This window comes from Pelodiscus sinensis, chromosome 3 (genome assembly GCF_052426305.1).
Source record: "Pelodiscus sinensis isolate ZL-2025 chromosome 3, ASM5242630v1, whole genome shotgun sequence".
NCBI classification, from domain to species: Eukaryota; Metazoa; Chordata; order Testudines; family Trionychidae; genus Pelodiscus; species Pelodiscus sinensis.
In genome coordinates this window covers 12,524,581-12,545,837 of record NC_143054.1, presented here as the reverse complement: position 1 = coordinate 12,545,837, position 21,257 = coordinate 12,524,581, and the positions used below count along the sequence as shown (strand labels likewise).

The 21,257-nt window shown below is 47.0% G+C and overlaps 1 protein-coding gene across 2 annotated transcripts in view; it reads right to left on the bottom strand.

Moving 5' to 3' along the window:
* Window positions 1–8,461: 8,461 nt before the first annotated feature.
* Window positions 8,462–21,257, bottom strand: part of LOC102460160 (cytochrome P450 2K4-like) — a 30,709-nt gene continuing 17,913 nt past the window's right edge. For both annotated transcript variants that reach the window (XM_075923367.2, XM_006137028.5), the window contains 5 exons: window positions 20,294–20,467; window positions 17,885–18,026; window positions 13,715–13,899; window positions 13,342–13,483; window positions 8,462–9,950 (listed from right to left, as the gene is read on the bottom strand). In XM_075923367.2, coding sequence (XP_075779482.2) covers window positions 9,763–9,950; window positions 13,342–13,483; window positions 13,715–13,899; window positions 17,885–18,026; window positions 20,294–20,467 — 831 coding nt within the window. In that variant the 3' untranslated portion in view covers window positions 8,462–9,762. The remainder of the gene's footprint in view (window positions 9,951–13,341; window positions 13,484–13,714; window positions 13,900–17,884; window positions 18,027–20,293; window positions 20,468–21,257) is intronic.

The following is a 21,257-nucleotide window of genomic DNA, read 5'->3' as shown; positions in this document are numbered from 1 at the left end:
TTCCTGAACAAGGCTAATGAGTTGGTTTAGTAGTGAATCTGTGGCTCCATTTTAACTCAAAGTATTTGTCTGCCAATTAACTTAAACTGTCTCACTTGTAAGTGCTAGTCTAGATTTCCACGTTTATTTCGGCAAACATGCCCCTTAGGTTAGGTCAAAATCCCTATAACAAGATGGAAAGTGGCGAAAAAATCAAAGGGGAAGGCAAAGTTGGCGTTCTTGGCAGATCAGAGGTAGGGGGATGCAATAAACAAACAAGGTCCATGGTACAGCCATGCAGGATGCTGAAGGATACTATCTAGGGTCAGCCCCTCTCTTGGTGTATATAGGCCCAGCTCCATTTAAATAGTTTGTATCAAAAGCAGATCACCAAAAGCAGGAGTGGGCAAAGGGCTCTCTGTGGGATGGATGTGGCCCACCATGCCAGAGGATCTGCTGCCTTGCTGCTCCTGCACCCCTAGGCCAATCAGGGGTGCCTGTGAAATCTCCTTGCCCCTGCAAGAGTGCTCAGTGGCTAGAGAGACACTCTGGCTGTTTGAAAACAGCTACATTTATCTCTAGCTGCCAAACGCTTTTGGGGGGGAGGAGGGAAGCTTTTCGCACTCACCACCCCTAAGCCAATCAGGGCCTGCGCACAAAGTCTCTTGCATCCTGTCCCCGTCCTGCCAGGAGTGTGCAGAGGTTAGAGAAACATGCTGGCTGTTTTAAAACTGCCAGTGTGTCTCTTTAGCCACCGAGCATTCTTGTGTGTGGGGGGGAGGGAGGACGAGAGGAATTTACACACTCTCTCGCTCCCAGGCCGATTGCCCTGGGGGTGGGAGAGTGGCAGGGGGCCAGATTCACCAGCTTGGCAGGCTGGATCTAGCCTACAGAGGACCTTTTGCCCACCCCTGGGCTAGAGAGACAGGCCTGATTAGCCTGGGGAAGGGAGAGCAAGTGAGATCTCCTTCCACCAGCCACCTAGATGAAACCGCCAGCTTTTTAAACAACAGCTGAAGTTTCTCTCTAGGGGGTTGGGTGGGAGTGGGAGGGGGAAGACTTCTCATGCTCCCCCAGACCAATCAAAAGTCTCCTGGCCCCACCCCTTCCACCCAAGGCTCCATCTCTTCTGAGGTGGCCTGGGGTCACTTCAGAAATTTCTGATGTGGTCCCCTTTTAAAAATTATTGCCTACCCCTGACCGAAAGCATTTGTGTGCTGGAATAAATATGGGTATGTCTACACTACAGCGCTAAGTCGAACTAACTTAGTTCAAATTAGTTAATTCGAACTAAGCTAATTCGAATTAGCGCATCCAGACTTAAAAACTAGTTCAAATTAGCGTTTTGCTAATTCGAACTAACATGTCCACACTGAGTGGACCCTGAACCGAGGTTAAGGATGGCCGGAAGCAGTGCTGGCAGGGCATCAGATGAGGACTTAGAGCGTGGAGCTGCTGTCTCAGGCTAGCCGAGGACTGTGCTTAAAGGGACCCAACCCCCACCCCGGACAGACAGTTCTCAGGGGTTCCCCGCTTGCAAAGCAGTCCTGGCTTGGAGTGCCCTGAGTGCCCACACTTGGCACATCACAGCACTCGGACATCAGCCCAGCTGCACTTGCCGCAGGCTGCCATCCAGAGGGGGGGTCAGTCAAGGGGCTGCAGGAGAGCTTCCACCCCGAGGAGCCCGCAGAGCCAGCCCAGTCCTCCCCATTGGGGGCTCGTACCCCATTCCTCCCTCACCTCCTTCCACTTACCCCTCCCTAGCCCCCCTTCCTGATGTACAAAATAAAGGACACGTGTGTTCAAAAATAGAAACTCTCTTTATTGAACAACACTTGGGGAGACTGGGAAAAGGAGGTGGGAGAGGGGAAGAGAGAGGGTGGGAGAGGGGAGGGAAACTAAAATGATCGGGGGTTTCGAACAGGTCCCATATGAAGAGAGGCTAAAGAGACTGGGACTTTTCAGTTTAGAAAAGAGGAGACTGAGGGGGGATATGATAGAGGTCTATAAAAGCATGAGTGGTGTGGAGAGGGTGCATAAAGAAAAGTTCTTCATTAGTTCCCATAATATAAGGACTAAAGGACACGAAATGAAATGAATGGGTAGCAGGCTTCAAACTAACAACAGAAAGTTCTTCTTCACAAAGCAAATAATCAAACTGTGGAACTCCTTGCTGCAGGAGGCTGTGAAGGCTAGAACTATAACAGAGTTTAAAGAGAAGTGAGATAAAGTGATGGAGGTTGGGTCCATGGAGTGGTATTAGTTAGGGGGTAGAAATGGTGTCCCTGGCCTCTGTTTGTGGAAGGCTGGAGATGGATGGCATGAGACAAATGGCTTGGTCATTGTCTTCGGTCCATCCCCTCCAGAGTACCTAGTGTTGGCCGCTGTTGACAGACAGGCTACTGGGCTAGATGGACTTTTGGTCTGACCCAGGACGGCCATTGTAAGCTCAGGGTTCAGGGTCGGGGGTCTCAGTGGACCACCTTGATTTTCATGCACACCTGCTCCTGGGTGGCCAGGCTGGCAGCTCTCCTACCCTAGTCGGCCACTTTCCTGTGCCTAGTGCGGAGGTCGTGGATGAGGTCCACGATGTCTGCACTAGACCAGGCGGGTGCCTGCCTCTTGTGGACCTGGGCAGGCTCCCGGGAGCCGCCAGCCTGGTCCCGGGAAGAGGGGGAGGGCTGGGTGGCAGCGGGTGGTTGGATCGAGCCGTGCCAGGTGCAGATTTTGCTGGCTGGGTGCTGGGAGGCTTGCACCTGGCACAGGCACCGTAGGCAGCCCGTGCCCCTTTAAGGGCTCCGGGGCCGGGAGGGGGGCAGAAGTGTTTCTCTGGTGGTGCCCAGAGTGGCCACCAGGGCAAGCTGGGGAGGGCTAGCCTCCCACTAGTTCGAATTAAGGGGCTACACAGCCCTTAATTAGAACTAGTTAATTTGAACTAGGCGTTTGTCCTCGTGGAATGAGGTTTACCTAGTTCGAATTAAGCGCTCCGCTAGTTTGAATTAAGTTCGAACTAGCGGAGCGCTAGTGTAGCGCCTATTAAAGTTAATTCGAACTAACGCCTGTTAGTTCGAATTAACTTTGTAGTGTAGACATACCCTATAAGTGGATCTACTTAACACACACTCTTGTACGGTTGTCACTACTTAGCGATGTTGCATGGATTTAGGTAAACCAGCATATCTTTATGAATGGGCATTCCACATCAGCTTAAACTAGGTTTACAAATAAAAAAGTAAAATTGAATAGTGAGAAAGGGGAGGGAGAATGTTTCAGTGGCTGAGATGAGAGCCTTGGACTTGAGAGACAGAGGTTCAGTTTACTGCTCCACAACAAACTTCCTATGGGCTCTTGGGCATGTCTTGTAGCCTTTCTGTGCTTCAATTCCCCATCGTGAAAGTGGGCATGGTAGCATTGCCCAACCTTACTCAGATACTGCATTAAAGGCAACATCAGCACTGAAGCTAGACAGTACATGAGCTTGTTATATTAGATCAGGCTTTTTAATTTTAAAGGATCAGTTACAGAAACACTGAATATTCATTGTGATCAGCACTTCCAGAATATATCACATGTTTCATATGGACCCTGGCTTTGAGTGTCTACAGAATCTTTATTTATAGGACAAGATACCCTACTTTTGAGCTGTGATAAGATCAGAATTGACTATTTAAACAAAATACTGTTATCACTGTATGCAGGTTGACAGAAGACCATAAAGAATACAAATGTTAGCTTCATCTGGACTATTTTCATAATTAGCAAAGGAAACACACTCTTAAGTTAAATACACCAACATCATTTGAAAGCCTTTTAATGTACATTTCCCCGGAACATACTCCCAGAGCTGAAAGAGAAGGAAAGAGTCTTTATAGAAGTAAGGACTGGAAGGGACCTCAATAGCTCGTCTAGTTCTACTCGAAGCAGGACTAAGTGTTATGCTTATAAGAAGCACATGGGATCATTCTTTCAGGGGATAAGGCCCATACACCACATTTATTGAGAGTATAATGCAAAACTCAGCATACACATTTAGGCTATGTCTACACTCGCGGCTTCTTGCACAAGTACAGCTGTTCTTGCGCAAGAATCTGCAGAGCGTCCACACTGCCCGCCCGCTCTTGTGCAAGGAAATTTACAGTACGGCATGGTAAGAGAGGGCTCCTTGCGCAAGAGCTATGCTTTTTTTTAACAGGAGCTTTTGCGCAAGAGGGCAGTGTGGATGCTCAGCAGGGATTTATTGCGCAAGAAAGCCCTATGGCTAAAATGGCCATCAGGGCTTTCTTGCGCAAGAGAGCACCCATACTGCCATGAGCGCTCTTGCGCAAAAGCACAGCTCACACATGGCAGTGTGGATGTTTTCTTGCGCAAGACTTCTTGCACAAGAACACTTGTGCAAGATGTTCTTGTGCAAGAAGCCACCAGTGTAGACATAGCCTTAGATAACACACAGACACACGGTCATACACACAGTGCCACTAATGATGTCTATAGTTACCATCTGAGGTGTGGACCAACCTAGTGGACAGCTGGATGGACACAAGCGTGGGAAGAGCTGGGTTCTATCAGTTGTGATCCGATGCTCTGAGGCCGCTTGGCAGGACTAACCCAGAGAACCATGGCAAAGCGACTCATTTTTATAGTGGTTTGCCATGATTCAGACCTATGGTTTTTACAGTCCTATTCAATTACTTCTGAATGACTGTTTACCTCTAGATTGTTTTCCTCATCACCGTGTCATCAGCATTTTAGATGATGTTTTCAGGGCATTTCCTCAAACTGGTTTTGGTCAGATCAGCTAATCGTGTCCCAGAGTGGATGCTTGCCTCATTTCCAGAGTCACCAGTTCTGCTAATTGTTTTAGCATCAGGCATGATGGATGTTTTCTAATTGTCTCCAGGGCTCTCCAAGTCTCTCACTTCTTACCCATCTGGACATTTGGGATGGCTTTCACACTTATGCATCCATTCCTCACTTACACCAAATAATTTTAAAGACCATTTCAGACAGGATTACATTTTAGAAAGGATTATATGGCAACTAAAGAAATGACAAGGGAACTGTACACAATATAGGAAGCACAACTTAATTTCATTAGTGATCTTCAGCCCATCCTGGACAATGATCCCTCGCTCTCACAGGCCTTGGGAGGTAGGCCGGTCCTTGCCCACAGACAACCCGCCAACCTGAAGCATATTCTCACCAGCAACTACACACCGCACCATAATAACTCGAACTCAGGAACCAATCCTTGCAACAAACCTCGGTGCCAACTCTGCCCACATATATACACCAGCAACACCATCACAGGACCTAACCAGATCAGCCATACTGTCACTGGTACATTCTCCTGCACATCCACCAACGTAATATATGCCATCATGTGCCAACAATGCCCCACTGCTATATACATCGGCCAAACAGGACAGTCCCTACGTAAAAGAATCAATGGACACAAATCTGATATTAGGAATGGCAACATACAAAAACCTGTAGGGGAACACTTCAATCTTCCTGGACACACAATTGCAGATCTAAAAGTAGCCATCCTGCAGCAAAAAAACTTCAGGACCAGACTTCAAAGAGAAACTGCTGAGCTACAGTTCATCTTTAAGTTTGACACAATCAACTCTGGATTAAACAAAGACTGTGAATGGCTTGCTAACTACAAAAGCAGCTTCTATTCTCTTGGAATTCACACCTCCAGATCAGCTGCTAGAAGTGGGCCTCATCCTCCTTGATTGGATCCACCTGGTCATCTCCAGCCTGATCCTGGCCTGCATATTTATTCCTGCCTCTGGAAATTTCCACTACATGCATCTGACGAAGTGGGTCTTTGCCCACGAAAGCTTATGCTCCTACACTTCAGTTAGTCTATAAGGTGCCACAGGACTCCTCGTCGCTTTTACAACTTAATTTGTAATGCATACAAAAAGCAAGGCCTTATTGCAAACAGTGTAATAAAACCTTGTCCTAAGATAAAAAGAAATTACCATAATACGTTATGGTCTCTCCCTGCCTTAACATATGGGTACGCACTTATCAACTTACTAGATGCCTATCAACCAATGGCACAAACCATTCCTTCTTGCTAATTATGAAGGGTAGTTAGCAGGATGAAACAAAAGCATACAGAACTTCTAATCAAATTGTTATATAGGACTTATTACCTTCATTATACTTACTCAAACACTAAATTACAGTTTGGTTACATAAGAAAACTAGATCAGTCCTGCCAGGTGTTTGTCTAAATTCATGGTCCCCAACGCGGTGCCCGCGGGCGCCATGGCACCCGCCGGGGGATTTCTGGGCGCCCGCTGGAACATCTGGGTTGGCCCCGCCCCCGGCGCGCCGCACACGCATGGTGCCGGCTCCAGGCCCGGGACGCATGGGCGGCCCCTCCCCTGGTCGCGCGGCACATGCGCAGGGCCGGCCTGGGGCGCGTGGGCGGCCCCAGCCCTGGTCCCAGGGCACATGTGTGGTGCCGGCCTGGGGCGCATGGCTCGTGGGTGGCCCCAGGCGCGCGGCCCATGCGCGGTGCCGGCCCGGGGTGCGGTGCCGGCCCCTGCCCCGGGCGCGCGGCACATGCGCAGTGCCGCCCCCGGGCACGCCGCTTGTGGGTGGCCCCGCCCCTGGGCACCCGGCTCCTGCGTGGCCCCGCCCCTGGGCACCCGGCTCCTGCGTGGCCCCGCTCCTGGGCGCCCGGCTCCTGCGTGGCCCCGCCCCCGGGTGCCTGGCGGCCACGCAACATGGGGGACCACTGGTCTAAATCATTTGACATCCTGAATGACTTCATCTCCAGACAGAAAGAATATAATGGTTGAGGAGAAGTGGGAATGGTAGGAAAAGCAGGGGAAGGGGGAGGGAGTGTGCACATAGACCCTGGTGAGTGGAACACTAGAGAACTCTGGTATGGTGCTGTGATCCTAAAACCCCCTCAATGCCAATTGGCAAAGGAGTTATAAACAGGGTTGGGCAAGATTGAAAATTTTGGCCTTACCCCTATATCAGTGTTTCTCTTGGGCTATGTCTATACAGCGGCATTATCTCAGAATAACTGACATGATTCTGAAATAACAGTTTGCGTCTACACCGCAAGCAGCTATTTTGACACAATGTCAAGCCGGAGGACTTCTTACTCTGACTTCTGTAGCCGTCATTCTATGCAGAGTAAGGGAAGTTGGAGGAAGAGTGCTTTAACTCGGACTTCCTGCTGTGTAGGCAGTGCCAAGAGCCGAAAGAAGCTATTTCAACTTAAGCTATGCAACTGATGTAGTTCAAGTTGCATAACTCATTTCAGATTTAGCCCTGCTACCTAAACATGTCCTTGCAGGTCTTCTTTGCAATAGGAAATAAAGTGTACTTTTGACATATCAATAGATGTTGAAATCCATGTGCAGTGAAATCCAGCTGTAGCTTAAAGACTTGGTAGTCGGTCAAGGTACAAACATTAGAAGGGCAGCTACACTAGGATTTTAACACATTAGTAAACAAGTTACAAATTTGCCTTTTTCCTACTTGGCTGAGCTTGCAAAGGCAGGGCTGGATTAATGCATAGACAATTAGCCACTTATATAGGGCCCAAATTCATAGGATAGAACAAACGTAAACAGTGCTTTGAGACCACAAGACAGGTTATGATGCTACTCCCGCAAATTTGGCCTTTACTTCTCCATCACGATAGAAGGGTGCCCCAGCCAAACCAGGACCTGTGGTCACCTACGGTCCAGCACTGGGAGAACCCATGTGAAACCTTAGTCTCATCTTGACATTTTTCTATCTGTATGACAATCACTTTTGAACGTCACATCTAGTCAATTCCAAAATTTCAGGGACTGTCCTAGGCATCAGTGGCCAGAATTCTATAGGTTTTGGGGGAAAATAGAAAACCACAACGGGGAAATCAGAGACACATGAAGCCCCTTCCAGCTTGATGGCAGAGCCATAGTCTCAAATACCTCTGCAATTCTCTATAATCTATACAGATGGCAGAGGGGCATGTTCATGCCTTCCAATATGATCATACCCATATTTCTGAACTGTATCCATCGTCCCAATAGAGTTTAACATGGTGATACCCTGGCTGGCTTAGCTTCCAGACAGAAAAGTGGGAATGGTGGGAAATAGGTGTATTCATGCAGCCTCTGGCTGGGTGTTAGCCGGTGGCCAGCGTAGTGAGTGGTCTGTGAGCCCTATCACACACCCGAGTCTTCAACTGCTAGGACAAAGTCCCTTCGCAGCAGGCAGCCAGGGAAGCTGACGGGTGCCCTAAGGTGGTGCAGAGAGAGCTGGTTACACCCGAGTCTTCGACTGCTAGGACAAAAGTCTCTTCACAGCGGGAAGCCAGGGAGGCTGACGGGCGCCCCAAGAGTCTGCCCCGTGGAGACGGCACGACCCAACGCTCAGCTCTTACTGCATTCACCCCTGACTGGCTATGATTCTTTTAATTGTGTCTGGTTCTGTTACAGCAACAGAAGGAGTCAAGTTAAAGCTTAAACAGTTACTATTTTATTGTTACAAGGCAAGCTTAGCTGTTAAATGTTACTGCTGTTACAGATAACACAGCCACTACAAAAGGACAAGACAGAAATTACAATAAAAAGTCACCTACTGATACAGTGAAACCTGTATATGGGGTTAAAGAATATGGGTGGATCTCCAATTAGAGTGGGGCACAGGGCCCCACTTTATACCCCTGTGGTCACGTAGATGCTTCTCTTGTCATTAAAATGCCAATTAAGTTGGAACGTCTTTGTGAGGCCCATTCCCACAGGGGGTCCAAAGCTTAATTTGCACCTGTGAGGTGGAGGTAACTAAATCATTAGGGCCAGACATCCTTTTTCTGATGGGGTAGCCGATTCCTCTTCTGGGACGGTGTGTGTAGGCGTATCAATACTGGTACCAGCCATAGGCCCCTGACCACCTGCTGGCCCAATTGTCGCTTTTATCTGGTTCCTGTCTAGCATCCAGGGCCATTGTTATTCCAGCACCTCTGGAGGCTCTGGAGCCTTTGAAGACAGAGTTTCGCTCTCAAGGATTCTCTCTCCTAAGGATGTTAGAGGGAGGGAGGGGGGGTTCTGTCTGGCTACACTGGAGGGGGAGGGGGGAACAATAGAGGAGTCTGGTATGGATGTGGGACCCTAAAAACACACAGTGTCAACTGGAAAAGGGGTTACAAGCAAAGCCTGATGTCAGTGTGTACACTCAAGTTCACCCAAGAGTGTTATGGAAGATCTTACATGAAAACAGTGTCAGGCTGGCCATTGGTATCATGAAATGCATGCATAGATAGCAGGCCCGCAGATGGGAGAGGAGCAAAGGGGGTAACTGACCCAGGTCCCAGCGATTCAAAGGGGTCTGGGGTTTTAGCCACCACTGCCAGTAGTGTAGCAGTGGTATAACTCAGGTAGGATGGGGCCCTAACAAATCATGGACCATATGACAGCCAAAGACCAGTGCATGCAGAGTCGGCAGAGAGAGGGATGAAGATACACATGAGTAAGGGTTAGTCTACCTTCAAAGGCTTTGCTGGGATAGCTAGACCAGTGTAACTATGTTAGTGAAGCCCTGTACCTGAGACACAATGCATGCTCGTAAAACGAGTTCTTTTGCCAGGATGCTCAAACTACCTCTCTCAACCACAAAGCAGACAATGAAAAAGATTCTTCATCTGATATAAGCTGCAGCTACCTGGTAACTATGACAGGTGTGATTTTCTGACCAATGTAGCTGTACAATGGTACTAACTATCTCAGTGTTGTTAGACCCGGTCCAAGGCAAGGGGCTCTAAGAGCGTGGCTCAGCACAGAGTTTATAGGGCATTGGGGGTGTGGTTATTCCAATAGCTGGGGTGAGGTCCAGATCTGAAGCGGTAACTCCAGGAGGAGGATGGAAACTGAATCTTTGCAGGAGGCTTGTAAAGAAGAGGAAGAGCTCCATTTTGGCAAGATTCTCACCTGCACAGATTCTCCGACCTGTAACGAAATGCACCACAAAACCAGTTGCTTAATTAACTTTAAGAATGAATAAAAACCACAGCACAACTTCTTAGTAACATGCAGGTAAATCCAGAGCATAAACATGGATTTACTTCAGGTACAAACAGATGTTACTGAAAACAGGACTTTTTTTAGTTAAAAAAAAAAAAAAGAAAGAGGACATTGATTATATAGTATTTTAAACATTTCAATCAGTGCAAATTTGCTCTTCCAAAATATTATGGCTGCAGCAATTAATATAGATTTTTTTTAAAAGTAATTGGCTAAGGCTGGTATTCCAGAGGAAGTTAAAAAACCTCAAGCAAGCAAAGAAGCAAGTAAACAAACAAAAATCCCCTTTAAAAAATGTGTTTAAGTTTTTGACTAAAGGTTTTTTTTCTTTTGTTTTTCATTCATCATATTCAGGATTTCCCCTCCATCCATCACTTTGAGTGTTGGATTTGGATTTCTTTTGTTCTCCATTGTCAATTTTTCAGAATTAAATTCAAGACAAATATTCTTAACATTTTGAAAAATTTAAGAGAGCTTCAACTTTTGAAAAAAATGCATAATTCTGTGAAAAATGGTTGATTTCAAAATGTCACAGCATGAAGCTACTTTCAAAATTGTTGTGACTACTTATAGAAATATTTTATCAGCACTAGCCAAAATGACCATTTTAAACTGCACCCACAGAGAAGCAGCGCACCGTACAGAACATGGGGTCCTGTGAGCATGGTAAGAAACTCAGCTTAAGCAAATGGCCACAATTTGCAGTTTCTGAGTTGATTAAGGCGTCACTGCAAAGGGCATGTATACACTGCAATTAGACATCCCTGGCTGACCCATGCCAACTAACTCAGTCTTGCAGAAGTCAAGCTAAAGTCCTGTTTAATTTCAGTGTAGACATTTTGCCTTGGGCTCCAGCCTGAGCTATAGGACCATCCTACCTGGCAGGCAGAGGCGTCAAATTATATGGTTCCATGGAGCCCTGGCACCAGGAATATTCCTGGCCCAGAGCTAGGTTCCATCAAAACTTGCTAGCTGTGCTCCTTGCCCTTAGCACCTCCTGGCTCTCTGGCCACCTCATGTGTTCTCCCTGCACATCCTTCAGCCTTACCTGCAGCCCTGGAGCTTTTTAAAATGTGCAAGGAGGCCTCACTGGCAGTGCAGTGGGGTTAAAGAAACTTCCAGCCACTCACTCACCATGGTTGCATGGCCTAGGGTCTCTGTGCACTGCTCCAGGATCCCAAAGCTCCCCTGCCCCAAGGCTGAGAGATGCACGGGGGAGCGTGTGGGGTAGCAGAGGGAGCTGGGGGACATGTGGGGACAGTGGACACATGGAAGAAACAGAACCTAGAGAGCCCGGCCTCCACAGGTGCCACTGCCAGAGGGGTATGCCCACAGGGAAGTGTGGCACCCTCATTCCCATTGTGTACTCCTCTCCCTTTAGAGTCTGTACCCCTCCAATTCTCTGTCCTGCTCCCAGACCCTCTCCAGAGCCAGCATCCAGGATCCTCGCCCCCCTGCCACAGTCTAGAGCTAGCATCCATAATCCCTCCAAAGCCTGCACCTCAGCCTCCCCCCAGCACCAATATTCCCTCCCAGAGCCTGTACCTCAGATCCCCGCCTGCACCCAAGCCCCCACCAGAGCTCCACCTCTCACGCCTTCTGCACTTAAATTGCCAGAGCCTGCTGCCTTCTGACCCTCAACCCGCTGCTGCAGTTCAGAGCCTGCACCCAGCACACAGACGCTCTCTCTGAGCCATCACCCAGTGCGGTCCCATCCCTAGGATAGTTCAGGGTGGCTTCCCCAGGCCCTGTGCTTTGGGGGCTCTGACATGGCCGCTTCAACTGTCCTATAGAGGGGTACTGGGGAGGCCCCAGGAATTACTCAGGGGGAGGGGCCTGGCTCAGGGCAGCAGCAGGGGTCAGTCCCCCCTCCCGCCTTCACTGTGGCAGTGGGAGCTGGAATAACCTGGCAAGCTGCTGCCCTCCACTCTGCCCTGCTGCCCTCTCCCAGCCTGCCGGGCACTGCTTCACCATGGCAGCAGGCAGCAGAGTGCTCTGGCCCAGGGCGCTCTACCTTCTGCCTCTGTGGAGAAGCAAAGTGCAGCAGGCTGGGAGAGGTGCGGGGGTGCGGCAGGTTCCTACTGCCATGGTGACTGCAGAACGAGGGGAGGGGAAGAGGGGCAGAGACAACTCCTGCTACCGCCCCACACTCATCCTCCTAGTAATCTATGTTGCTTGGGGAGGGGCCTTTGGTGAGAGGGTGGGGTGGGAATGAGGTTTGGGAGAAGGGGTGGAATGGGGATGGAGATGGGGCAGAGGTGGAGCAGGTGGCGGGGTGTGACCTGCAGCAGAGGGGCACTGCCCTAGGCTCTGCGCTGCCCTAGGGATGGCCCTGCTTGCACTCCTCCCCCAGCCATGCTCCTTCTCAGATCCTTAGCCAGAGAGTCCAGGATGTGGGGAGAGTTTGAGTGGAGGAGGGGTGCAGGTGCTGGGCATTTTGGGCACTGACATTTTCACAAACCTGCTGCCCTGGCTCACAGTATCCTAGAAGTTGGGGTTCAAATATCCACACTGCAGTTAAAGAGCACATTTGCCCAAGCTCAAGTCAGTGGGCATGGGCCAGCCATAGGTTTTTAACTGCAATGTAGACATACCTATAGAGGCTTCAGTTCAGGACAATGCTTTAGGCAAGTGATTAAGTTCCTTTGACGTCAACTGACAATCGCTTTAATTGCAGTCGTGGAGTGCATTGGAGTAGCCTAATATTGAAGTTACAAAGGCATGGATCATAGCAGCAAAATTCTCATTAGAAAGGAATGCTTGCAACCTCCCAGCCAGATATAGATGGATAACCACCTATCCAGGTCACAACATTACCCATTGCTGTGCAACAAAGAGGCAACATTCACGGGAGGGGGAGCTCAGAGAAACAGAATAGAATGATGCTGAACGCACAGTCAAACATCCTCAAAGCAGCACCTTGGAATACCCATATTCACCATTGTCATATAATTATGATGTGTTTTATACAAAGTAAGCCTTGTGAGGTATCAGTATATAAGTCTCGATCAGTTGAACATTAATATCCCATTGGATTGTATGTGCAAATACTGTATGTGAAGTTATGAAGTTTTGTTATGTGCGTGTTACTGAAATACGTTGTGAGGTTGGGAATACCCATCACCAGCCTTTTCGGTACAACAGTGGAATAGCCAGAGACAAACGTCCTCTCAGAAGTAGCAGAATTTAAAATGGAGATTATCCCACATTCAGGGCAAAGGAAAGATGCAGTTTAAAGATCCACAAGTTTATGTGATAGTCTACTTAATCTTGGATACTGACCCCCTCCCAGCAGTAAAGGTAAAATAGAAAGCACCTGCTGAAAAAGGCATGAAAGCTTCTTTCTTTACAAACTTCCCTTCGGAGTCAAGAAAATGCTCAGGGTTGAAGGTATCTGGTTTCTCCCATTGAGATTCATCACGTAGTACAGAGGCCAGTAAGGGGATGATGTAAGTACCCTGTAAATCAAATCAGTGGAGTTATTCTTTAGGCCAATATGGTCCCCTGACCATATTGTTATAAGCATTTAAGTTTCAATAAGTGAATGATGCTATTGCAGATACTGTCATGTGACTTCCAATGTGATTTATTATTAATCAATAAACCAGGGCTTTAAAGGGTTCATCAGCTGAATTAGAACTTTAATGATGTCATAGAACTCAAGAAAAGTGATATTACAAACTGTTCACCTTGGGAATAAAGTAGCCTTTTAGAGTAACGTCCTCAGTAGTCTCATGAGGCAAGCTCATGGGCAGGATATTGGCGAACCTTTGAATTTCATGGACAACTGCATCTGTATACGGCATTTTAGTTCGATGTTCAATTCTTGGCTGGGCTGAGCCTAGGACTCTTGCAATTTCTTCTTGGACTTTGCCTGAGAACATAGAATGTTAGATAAAAGAGATCAGGATACATTTATCTCTGAGAAGTGTTGCACATGGAGGGTTTGAAAGGCAGGTAAGCTTGTGTTAAAGTGATGTAGTAAGCCATCCAAAATCTGTCTCTTTCCAGACATAACTGGGTGCTGATAATATTACACTTTATAAACATTTGTTTGTCAGCATTAAAACTAAATAGAGAACTTCTGAATACACACAGGTAACTTATCCTGTTACCTGGCTTGCCAAATAATAATAGAATTGGTTGCAGAAACTTTGATGGAACATAGTCTATTGGATTATGCACTTCTCTTAAAACTGAAATGCTTCATGGAATTGTGTCTGTTGAAATTTTGTTCTGGAAGAAATCTGGGAAAACATAAGTTCTGGCAAAGTAAAAAATATCCCATTTGTAACAATTCTGCAATGAAATATTTGTTTTGCTCCAAAACAATTTTTTATTTAGAAATTTAAATTATTACCTCAAATATGTCAGCTTTCGACATACAACATACAAATGTTTTTGAAACAAAATATATTTCAATTCCCCCCAAACATTTTTTTAAATTTTCTCTTGTGGGAAAAGCCATCATGAAAAGGAATTTCCAACTTTGCACAATACTATTTTTAACCTTCAGAGCACTTACAAACATTAATTTGCTAGCCTCCCAACTGTCCTGAGATGAATTTTTAGAGGCAGACAAAGCCACACTCAGGTTCAAAATCTAGGTGATCCCCACACCCAGACCTGTGATCAGACCACTAGAACATGCCATTCTGTACTTAATTGGACAAAATGGACTGTGGGCTATCATGACCTGTGATTAGTAGAGGATTTTATTACAGTTTTCAATTCCTTTGCAACAGAGACTTCCTTGTTCACTCTGTCAATTACATGCATAAAGGATTTTCCCGTGATTCTGTGAAGCAGCCTTCAGGCAAGAAGTCACCAAATAGAACTGTTAAGGAATTATCTGGTTATTGTCAGAAACAGAGTTTGAGATGTGCAGGACATTTTTTTGGTGATTATCATAAGATCTAACAATGGGTGAGTTAGGGGAAGCAACTGAAAAAGCATAAAAGTAACAACAGCAACCAAAAAACCCTTGCTCTGAACCAGATTCTTGGTCCTCCGGTACACAGGTGGCCAGATTCTGAGCTTACTTCATTGAAATCAGGAGTAATTCCATCAAAGCCAGTGTAGCAATAGTGATGTAAATGAGAGCTGGTGGGTGTGGTCTATGTATGCAAATCATGCCTGATTCACTGTGTGTTCTCCAGCTGGCAGGCTGAACGTGGGTTGTGGGACAATGTGGGTTGTAGTCCCTCCCCGCCACCTTCTGGAAGGATTCTGTTTGCTGAACTAATCTTTGCACAGTGTGACCTTGTATGTGCCACCTGTATGAGGTCACAATTCATGGACTATAGCATTTAGACCTGAAAAGAGCTCTGTGTAAACTCGGCAGCTTGTCTCTCACCTACAGAAGTTGGTCCAATGACGATGAAAGATATTATCTACTCAACCTTGTCTCTCTAAGGCATATAAGCAAGCTGTTGCATGGCTTACTAAAACTGCTTCGGCACACCACAGGCTAGATCTGTCCCTTTGTATCTTGCATTATGTTGTTTATCTGTTGGGATTGCAAACGCCTTGGGGGGCATGGACTCTGTCTTCTATTTTGTAAAGTGGTGAACATACCCCTGGGGTTTAACAAGTAAATAGAGCTGGATGTAATAGGAGAACCATCATAGAAATATTCATAAATCTTTGTCTATCTTTTTTGTGGGAGGAGATGAGGCAAAATGTCATTTTCCTTGCAATTTTCTCACCATCTCTAATGATATTAATTATCTGGGGAAAGATCATGGATGGTCTGCCAGGTTGGAGGAGGCCAGAAATGTAATGTCAAATTCTGCTGTTGCATGACGCTGGATGGCCCACAAAGCTATAGACGTTAATATGACCTTATCTCCGTCCAGTAGTGAAGAGTGTTAAGCAAGGTTTGGAATTTCATTTACAAAGACCTCAGTTTGCTTAGTGCCATAGCAAACAGATTAGGAAATTCATGTCAATGGTTTGAAGGGTTTTCAATGAATTGCACAAAAGTGAAAGACTCAAAACAAGGCAAAAACCATTACAGCTGCAACGGAGTGATTAAGCTAAACAATAAAAATCTGTCAGAAACTTTTGTAGAGATGGTAAATTGGTTAAAGTTTCTTATCCTATCAGTCAGTACTTCTGGGTGGGGGTCAAACGGATGATATCTGCTGTTCAGTTGTGAGTCAGGAATGATATTCACTTTCTGCTTTTGACAAAACACACTGACACAGAATGGAGAGAAGATAAGACAGCCTGGAGGAAATACAGCTTTTGCTGATGTTCTCAGAACAGGGCAGCTGGTCAATCATAGACAGATGATTCCGGCTGAGAGGCGGGGCTATTACAACTGCTACTCTGAATGCCAGATTGCTTGCCTGGCTAGGAACATCATGGGTGTGTCTAGACTACATGCCTCCTTCGACGGAGGCATGTAGATTAGCCAGATCGGAAGAGGGAAATGAAGCCGCGATTAAAATAATCGCGGCTTCATTTAAATTTAAATGGCTGCCCCGATCTGCCGATCAGCTGTTTGTCGGCAGATCGGGGGAGTCTGGACGCGATGCCCCGACAAAGAAGCCTTTCTTCATCGACACAGGTAAGCCTCGTGAAACCAGGTTTACCTGTGTCGATGAAGAAAGGCTTCTTTGTCGGGGCATCGCGTCCAGATTCCCCCGATCTGCCGACAAACAGCTGATCGGCAGATCGGGGCAGCCATTTAAATTTAAATGAAGCCGCGATTATTTTAATCGCGGCTTCATTTCCCTCTTCCGATCTGGCTAATCTACATGCCTCCGTCGAAGGAGGCATGTAGTCTAGACACACCCCATCTGGTTGGCTGGCTCAGGTCCCTCTCGTTCACTGGTCCTTCTCAAGCCAACCAGAGCTAGATGGGTTGTCTCAGTACCAGGTTGACCAACTGCAGAGTCAGGCCCCTGGCCAAGTTGTGTGTGTGTGGGGGGGAGAGGGGTCTGCACACTTGGAAGGGGTGGGGCATCAGGTGGAAGGGGTGGGGTCTCCGGCAGAAGAGGAGGGGCTGAGGGCTAGTTTCCCTCCACCAGCTCTTCAATGCCACCTAGGGCTCCGGCAGAGATTTAAAGGGCTGGGAATATTAAAGTCTGAGTGTTATTGTAAAAATCCTATTGTAACTGCAGTGATAGTAGAAGTTCCTTTTTAAATTTCCAAGTGTCTTTTTAAGGGCCACCCCAAAAGAGTAGGGGGTAGAATGATCCATCTTCTCATTATTTTGCACACCAATTAGGTCTAATTTCCAATGTACCAATTTTGGTCCGTTGATTTCTGGTTCCTTTTCCCTCTTGTTTACTAGCCATGTGCATAGCAATGTCCTTGAGTGGAACCAGTAAGACCTCCCGCCTCATTTAAACTCATTCTCTTGGCCTCCTTCTTAAAACTTGTCTTAAACAATTGTATATAACAGATCCCTGTGACAATTCATGACCATTCACCCACTTTCCACTGGTTAGGCTCACAATTCAAGTAGGTCTGTGAAGCCTCAATTATTACAACTGTGCTCACAGCTATGACCATGTAAATTCAGCTCTGAACTGTTCTGCTTGCCATGAGCAAAATTCTAGGGTGAATCTGGAGCAATTCTAATGACTAGAATGGAACAGCTCCAGGTTTACACAGGTGCAACTAAGATCAGAATCTGCTCTAAGGAAATAAAAGAATAACCCACTGGTAAGTGGGGGTTCTATGTCCCACTCTATGCCTGAACTACTGAGACTATGAACCTGCTACAGCTCTTCAAGGTCAAGCTTAACTCTTTAGCTCGAGCTGTAGCAGTTTATGTTGTTTTTGCCTGATATTTCCTGCTCCACCCCAGTGCCAGCCAAACTAGAAGCTGTCACAAAAGCACTTACTCTGAATTTTGGGGTATTTCATCATGAGCAGAAGTCCCCAGCGCAGGGTGGTGGAACTGGTTTCCATGCCAGCCGCAAACAAATTGTTCGCAAGGACTATTAAGTTGCTATTATGGAAATATCCATTGGCATTACTTTTCTCCTGAAAATAAAAAAAAAGCATTAACACAAAAAGAAGTCTTGTGAAAACTAGACCATATGTAGCGGGGCTGGCCTGCCTCACACTGAACAGGGGGGCGGAAAGCCCGCCTATTGGGTGGAATATGCCCCTCCCCCGCAGCCCTTCTGGGCATGCTCGCAGTGCAGCCCCAGTATAAAAGGCTGCTGAGCTGCTCAGTTGGGGCTGACCTCTGGGGAGGAAGAAGCTCCTGCCCAACCTCCAGAGCCACAGCTGGACTTGCCGCTGGAGCCAGAGCTGTTGGGACTGCTGCCGTTGCTGCTACCAACTCTGGGTCAGGCGTGCCCGCAATGCAGACTCCGGGGGTCGCCTGTCCTGCTGCAGTGGACAACCCCGTTGCTGCTGCCCCAGATACCGGACCTGCCAACATCGCGGCCGCCACCAGCCCGGCTTCTGCAGGTGGGGTCTCCATCGGCCACAGGGCTGGAGGCAGGGAACCCCCCAGTGGGCTCGGCACGATATGGGGAGAACTCCCCGCCGAGCTGGTGGTGGGAACCACCCACCACTAATAGGGCCCTGGTTTGGGGTCCAGTGGAGAGGGAGGGCCCGGACCCTCCTACCCCATCCTCTCCTGGCGTGGACTAGGCCTCAGAGCCTGCTTTCACCTGGGACTAGGCCTCAGGGCCTGCTTTGACCTTGGGGAGAAGAGGGCGGGGCTGGGGACCCCGCCACACCATGTCATAAAAAATAAATGAAAAAGATAACCAAGAGGGCTTTGCTCACATGCCCTCAGAAACATATATGCATCTTTTCTACTAAACAGGACTTTCCCAACTATATAGGTCAGGGGTGAGCAATAATTTTTAATGGAGGGCCACTCCAAGGTTTTGGTAAGTGGTCAAAGGTTGTACTTTTGTGGTGGCGGCAAGGGATGATGGGTGGGGTGTAGAAGGGAGCTTGGGATAGAGGACTGGGGTGCAGAAGGGAGTGTGGGGAGTGAGACAAGTTTGGGTGAAGGAGGGGGTTATGATCTGGTGCAGGGGTTTGGAGCGCAGGGTGTAGGGGTTATGGGTGGAGGAGAGGATTCTGACCTGGGGGACAGGTGTAGAAAGGTGTGCAAGGTCTGGGAGGGAGTTTTGACATGGAGGAGTTGGGGAGAGAGGACACAGAGGGTTTGGGCCTGGGGCAGGTAGTTGGGGGTAAAAAAAGAGGATGGGATGCCAGAGGCAGACTCTGGCTGAGAGGCGCTTACCTAGGCGGCTCCCAGCCAGCAGCTCTGCAGGAACCTGAGACAGGCTCCTTGCCTGTGTGCTGGGCAGATTGCTCCACGTGGCTCTGCTTCAGCATGGGGAGGGAGGGGGGAAGGAATGAGGAGGATTCATTTGCTTCCCCTTCCTTCAGCAGAATTTCTCAGCTCCTATTGGCCGGAAACTGCAAAGGCAGCATGCAGAGCCTCTTCCTCCCCTCACAAGGCAAAGTCAGCCATGCAGGTGCTTCAGCGCCAGCTCCCCACTGCTTGCCCCCAATTATTGAATGGTGGAAGTGGGGAGCCCTGTGCCAAAGTCATAGTTCATCTAGGGTGCCAAAAATCCTTGGGCCAGATGCTACTAAGGATCAGTCGGAACAATGCTGAGCATTCTGGATCCAGTTCAGCGAAGCACATCAGCACGTACTTAACTTTTAAGCATAGGGAAGCCAGGAATCAGACTATGGCCTATCATGTTGGCCAATATTGTTTCCCTGTATTCCCCCATGGCCGCATCCCGTCACATCATCATATGCATCTGTTGTCTCTTGTCTTACTGTACATTTTCTGGGATGGGGGGTATTTGCTCTGTCTTTTGATAAGTGCCTAGCAAAACCTGGCCCATAACTCACACTCCTAGGTGTAATAATAAAATAGAAAAATAAATACTATGTGATTCATCTGACTAATCAGAAGTAACTAGAACAGTCAGCTGTTTGCATCTTTCTGGAAGTAAACATCTGGAAAGATATTTGTCAAGCAAATTCAAACAATGAATACATCTGAGCAAATTGCAATTAAGTGAAGGATATTCAACTAGCAATGAAAGAGATTTTGGCCCTGATGCTGCAAGAATTGAAACTAGTGGGGATGCAGGCCCAATGTTCCAGCCAAGAAATTCTTATTGCAATCATAGCAAACTATTTGCTCAGCACTGCTAGTTTATTAGGTGTATACTTTACCATTGCTAAATTTCCATATAAAATGTGTTTTTAAATATAAAATATGAAAATGAATCATGCAAGTCTGCAGAAATCATAATTACCTCCTGCTGTCTTACAAGGAATGCATCAATAAAACTTCTCTGATCATTTTTGTCCAGAACTTTGAGGCATTCTATAAAAGTAAGCCGTATAAAAGAATGCATTTCACTTGTGTTGCGCAAAAATGTCTTGTAATTCTTGAGAAGAAATCCCAGGGCTGGGAATATGTTATATAGCTGAAATAGTTTAAAATGGCAGAGTAAGCAAAACAAAGTAATGAGAATACGTAACACTTATTAGAGCAAAGATCTAAAAGCAATTCATAAAAGCAAATGACTTGTTATACCTATTTCGCAGATAAGGAGATTGAGGCATAGGAAGATCATACGCTGTGTGTGGGGGTATGAGCAGCAAACAAGCCCTCATTCCTCATAGGTCTTACGTGTCTGGAGGTACAGGATGGGGCAAGAATTCCTAGCTCTCCAGCCTGGTTCTTGCACCTGTGATGTGCCACCAATCAATCCTGAATTTTCTATCACTTGACCATGTATTCCAGAAAGTAGATTAAATAGCCACATTTTGTATATATTGTTTGATCTAGTGTGTACTGCCCCCTACTGGATGGAATCAGAACTGCCCAACTGTATATCAGAGGCTCTATACTGTTCTCTAGAACTACTAAAAAAAGCCCTTAAAAAGTCAAATTTGTAGAAAAAAACCCACACAAATGAATTACTTTTGTTTCCCCAAAAGTCTCATTTCGTTTTTTAATCAGTTCTACTGCGAATAGAGATTCTCTTTTACACTTGGTCATATGCTTTTGCTCCAATAAATCTGTTAGTCTATAAGGTGCCACAGGACTTCTCGCTGTTCTTTTAGACTTGGTGCAACAGAAAAGGGTGATGAAATGGAATAAATGTTATGAATCCTGTCAGAGGTGCTCTGTAAGAATCCATGAGTACAGACATGAATCCTAGTGATTTAGATTGACTGTATAACAATAAATATTAGGATTGGATAATGTTT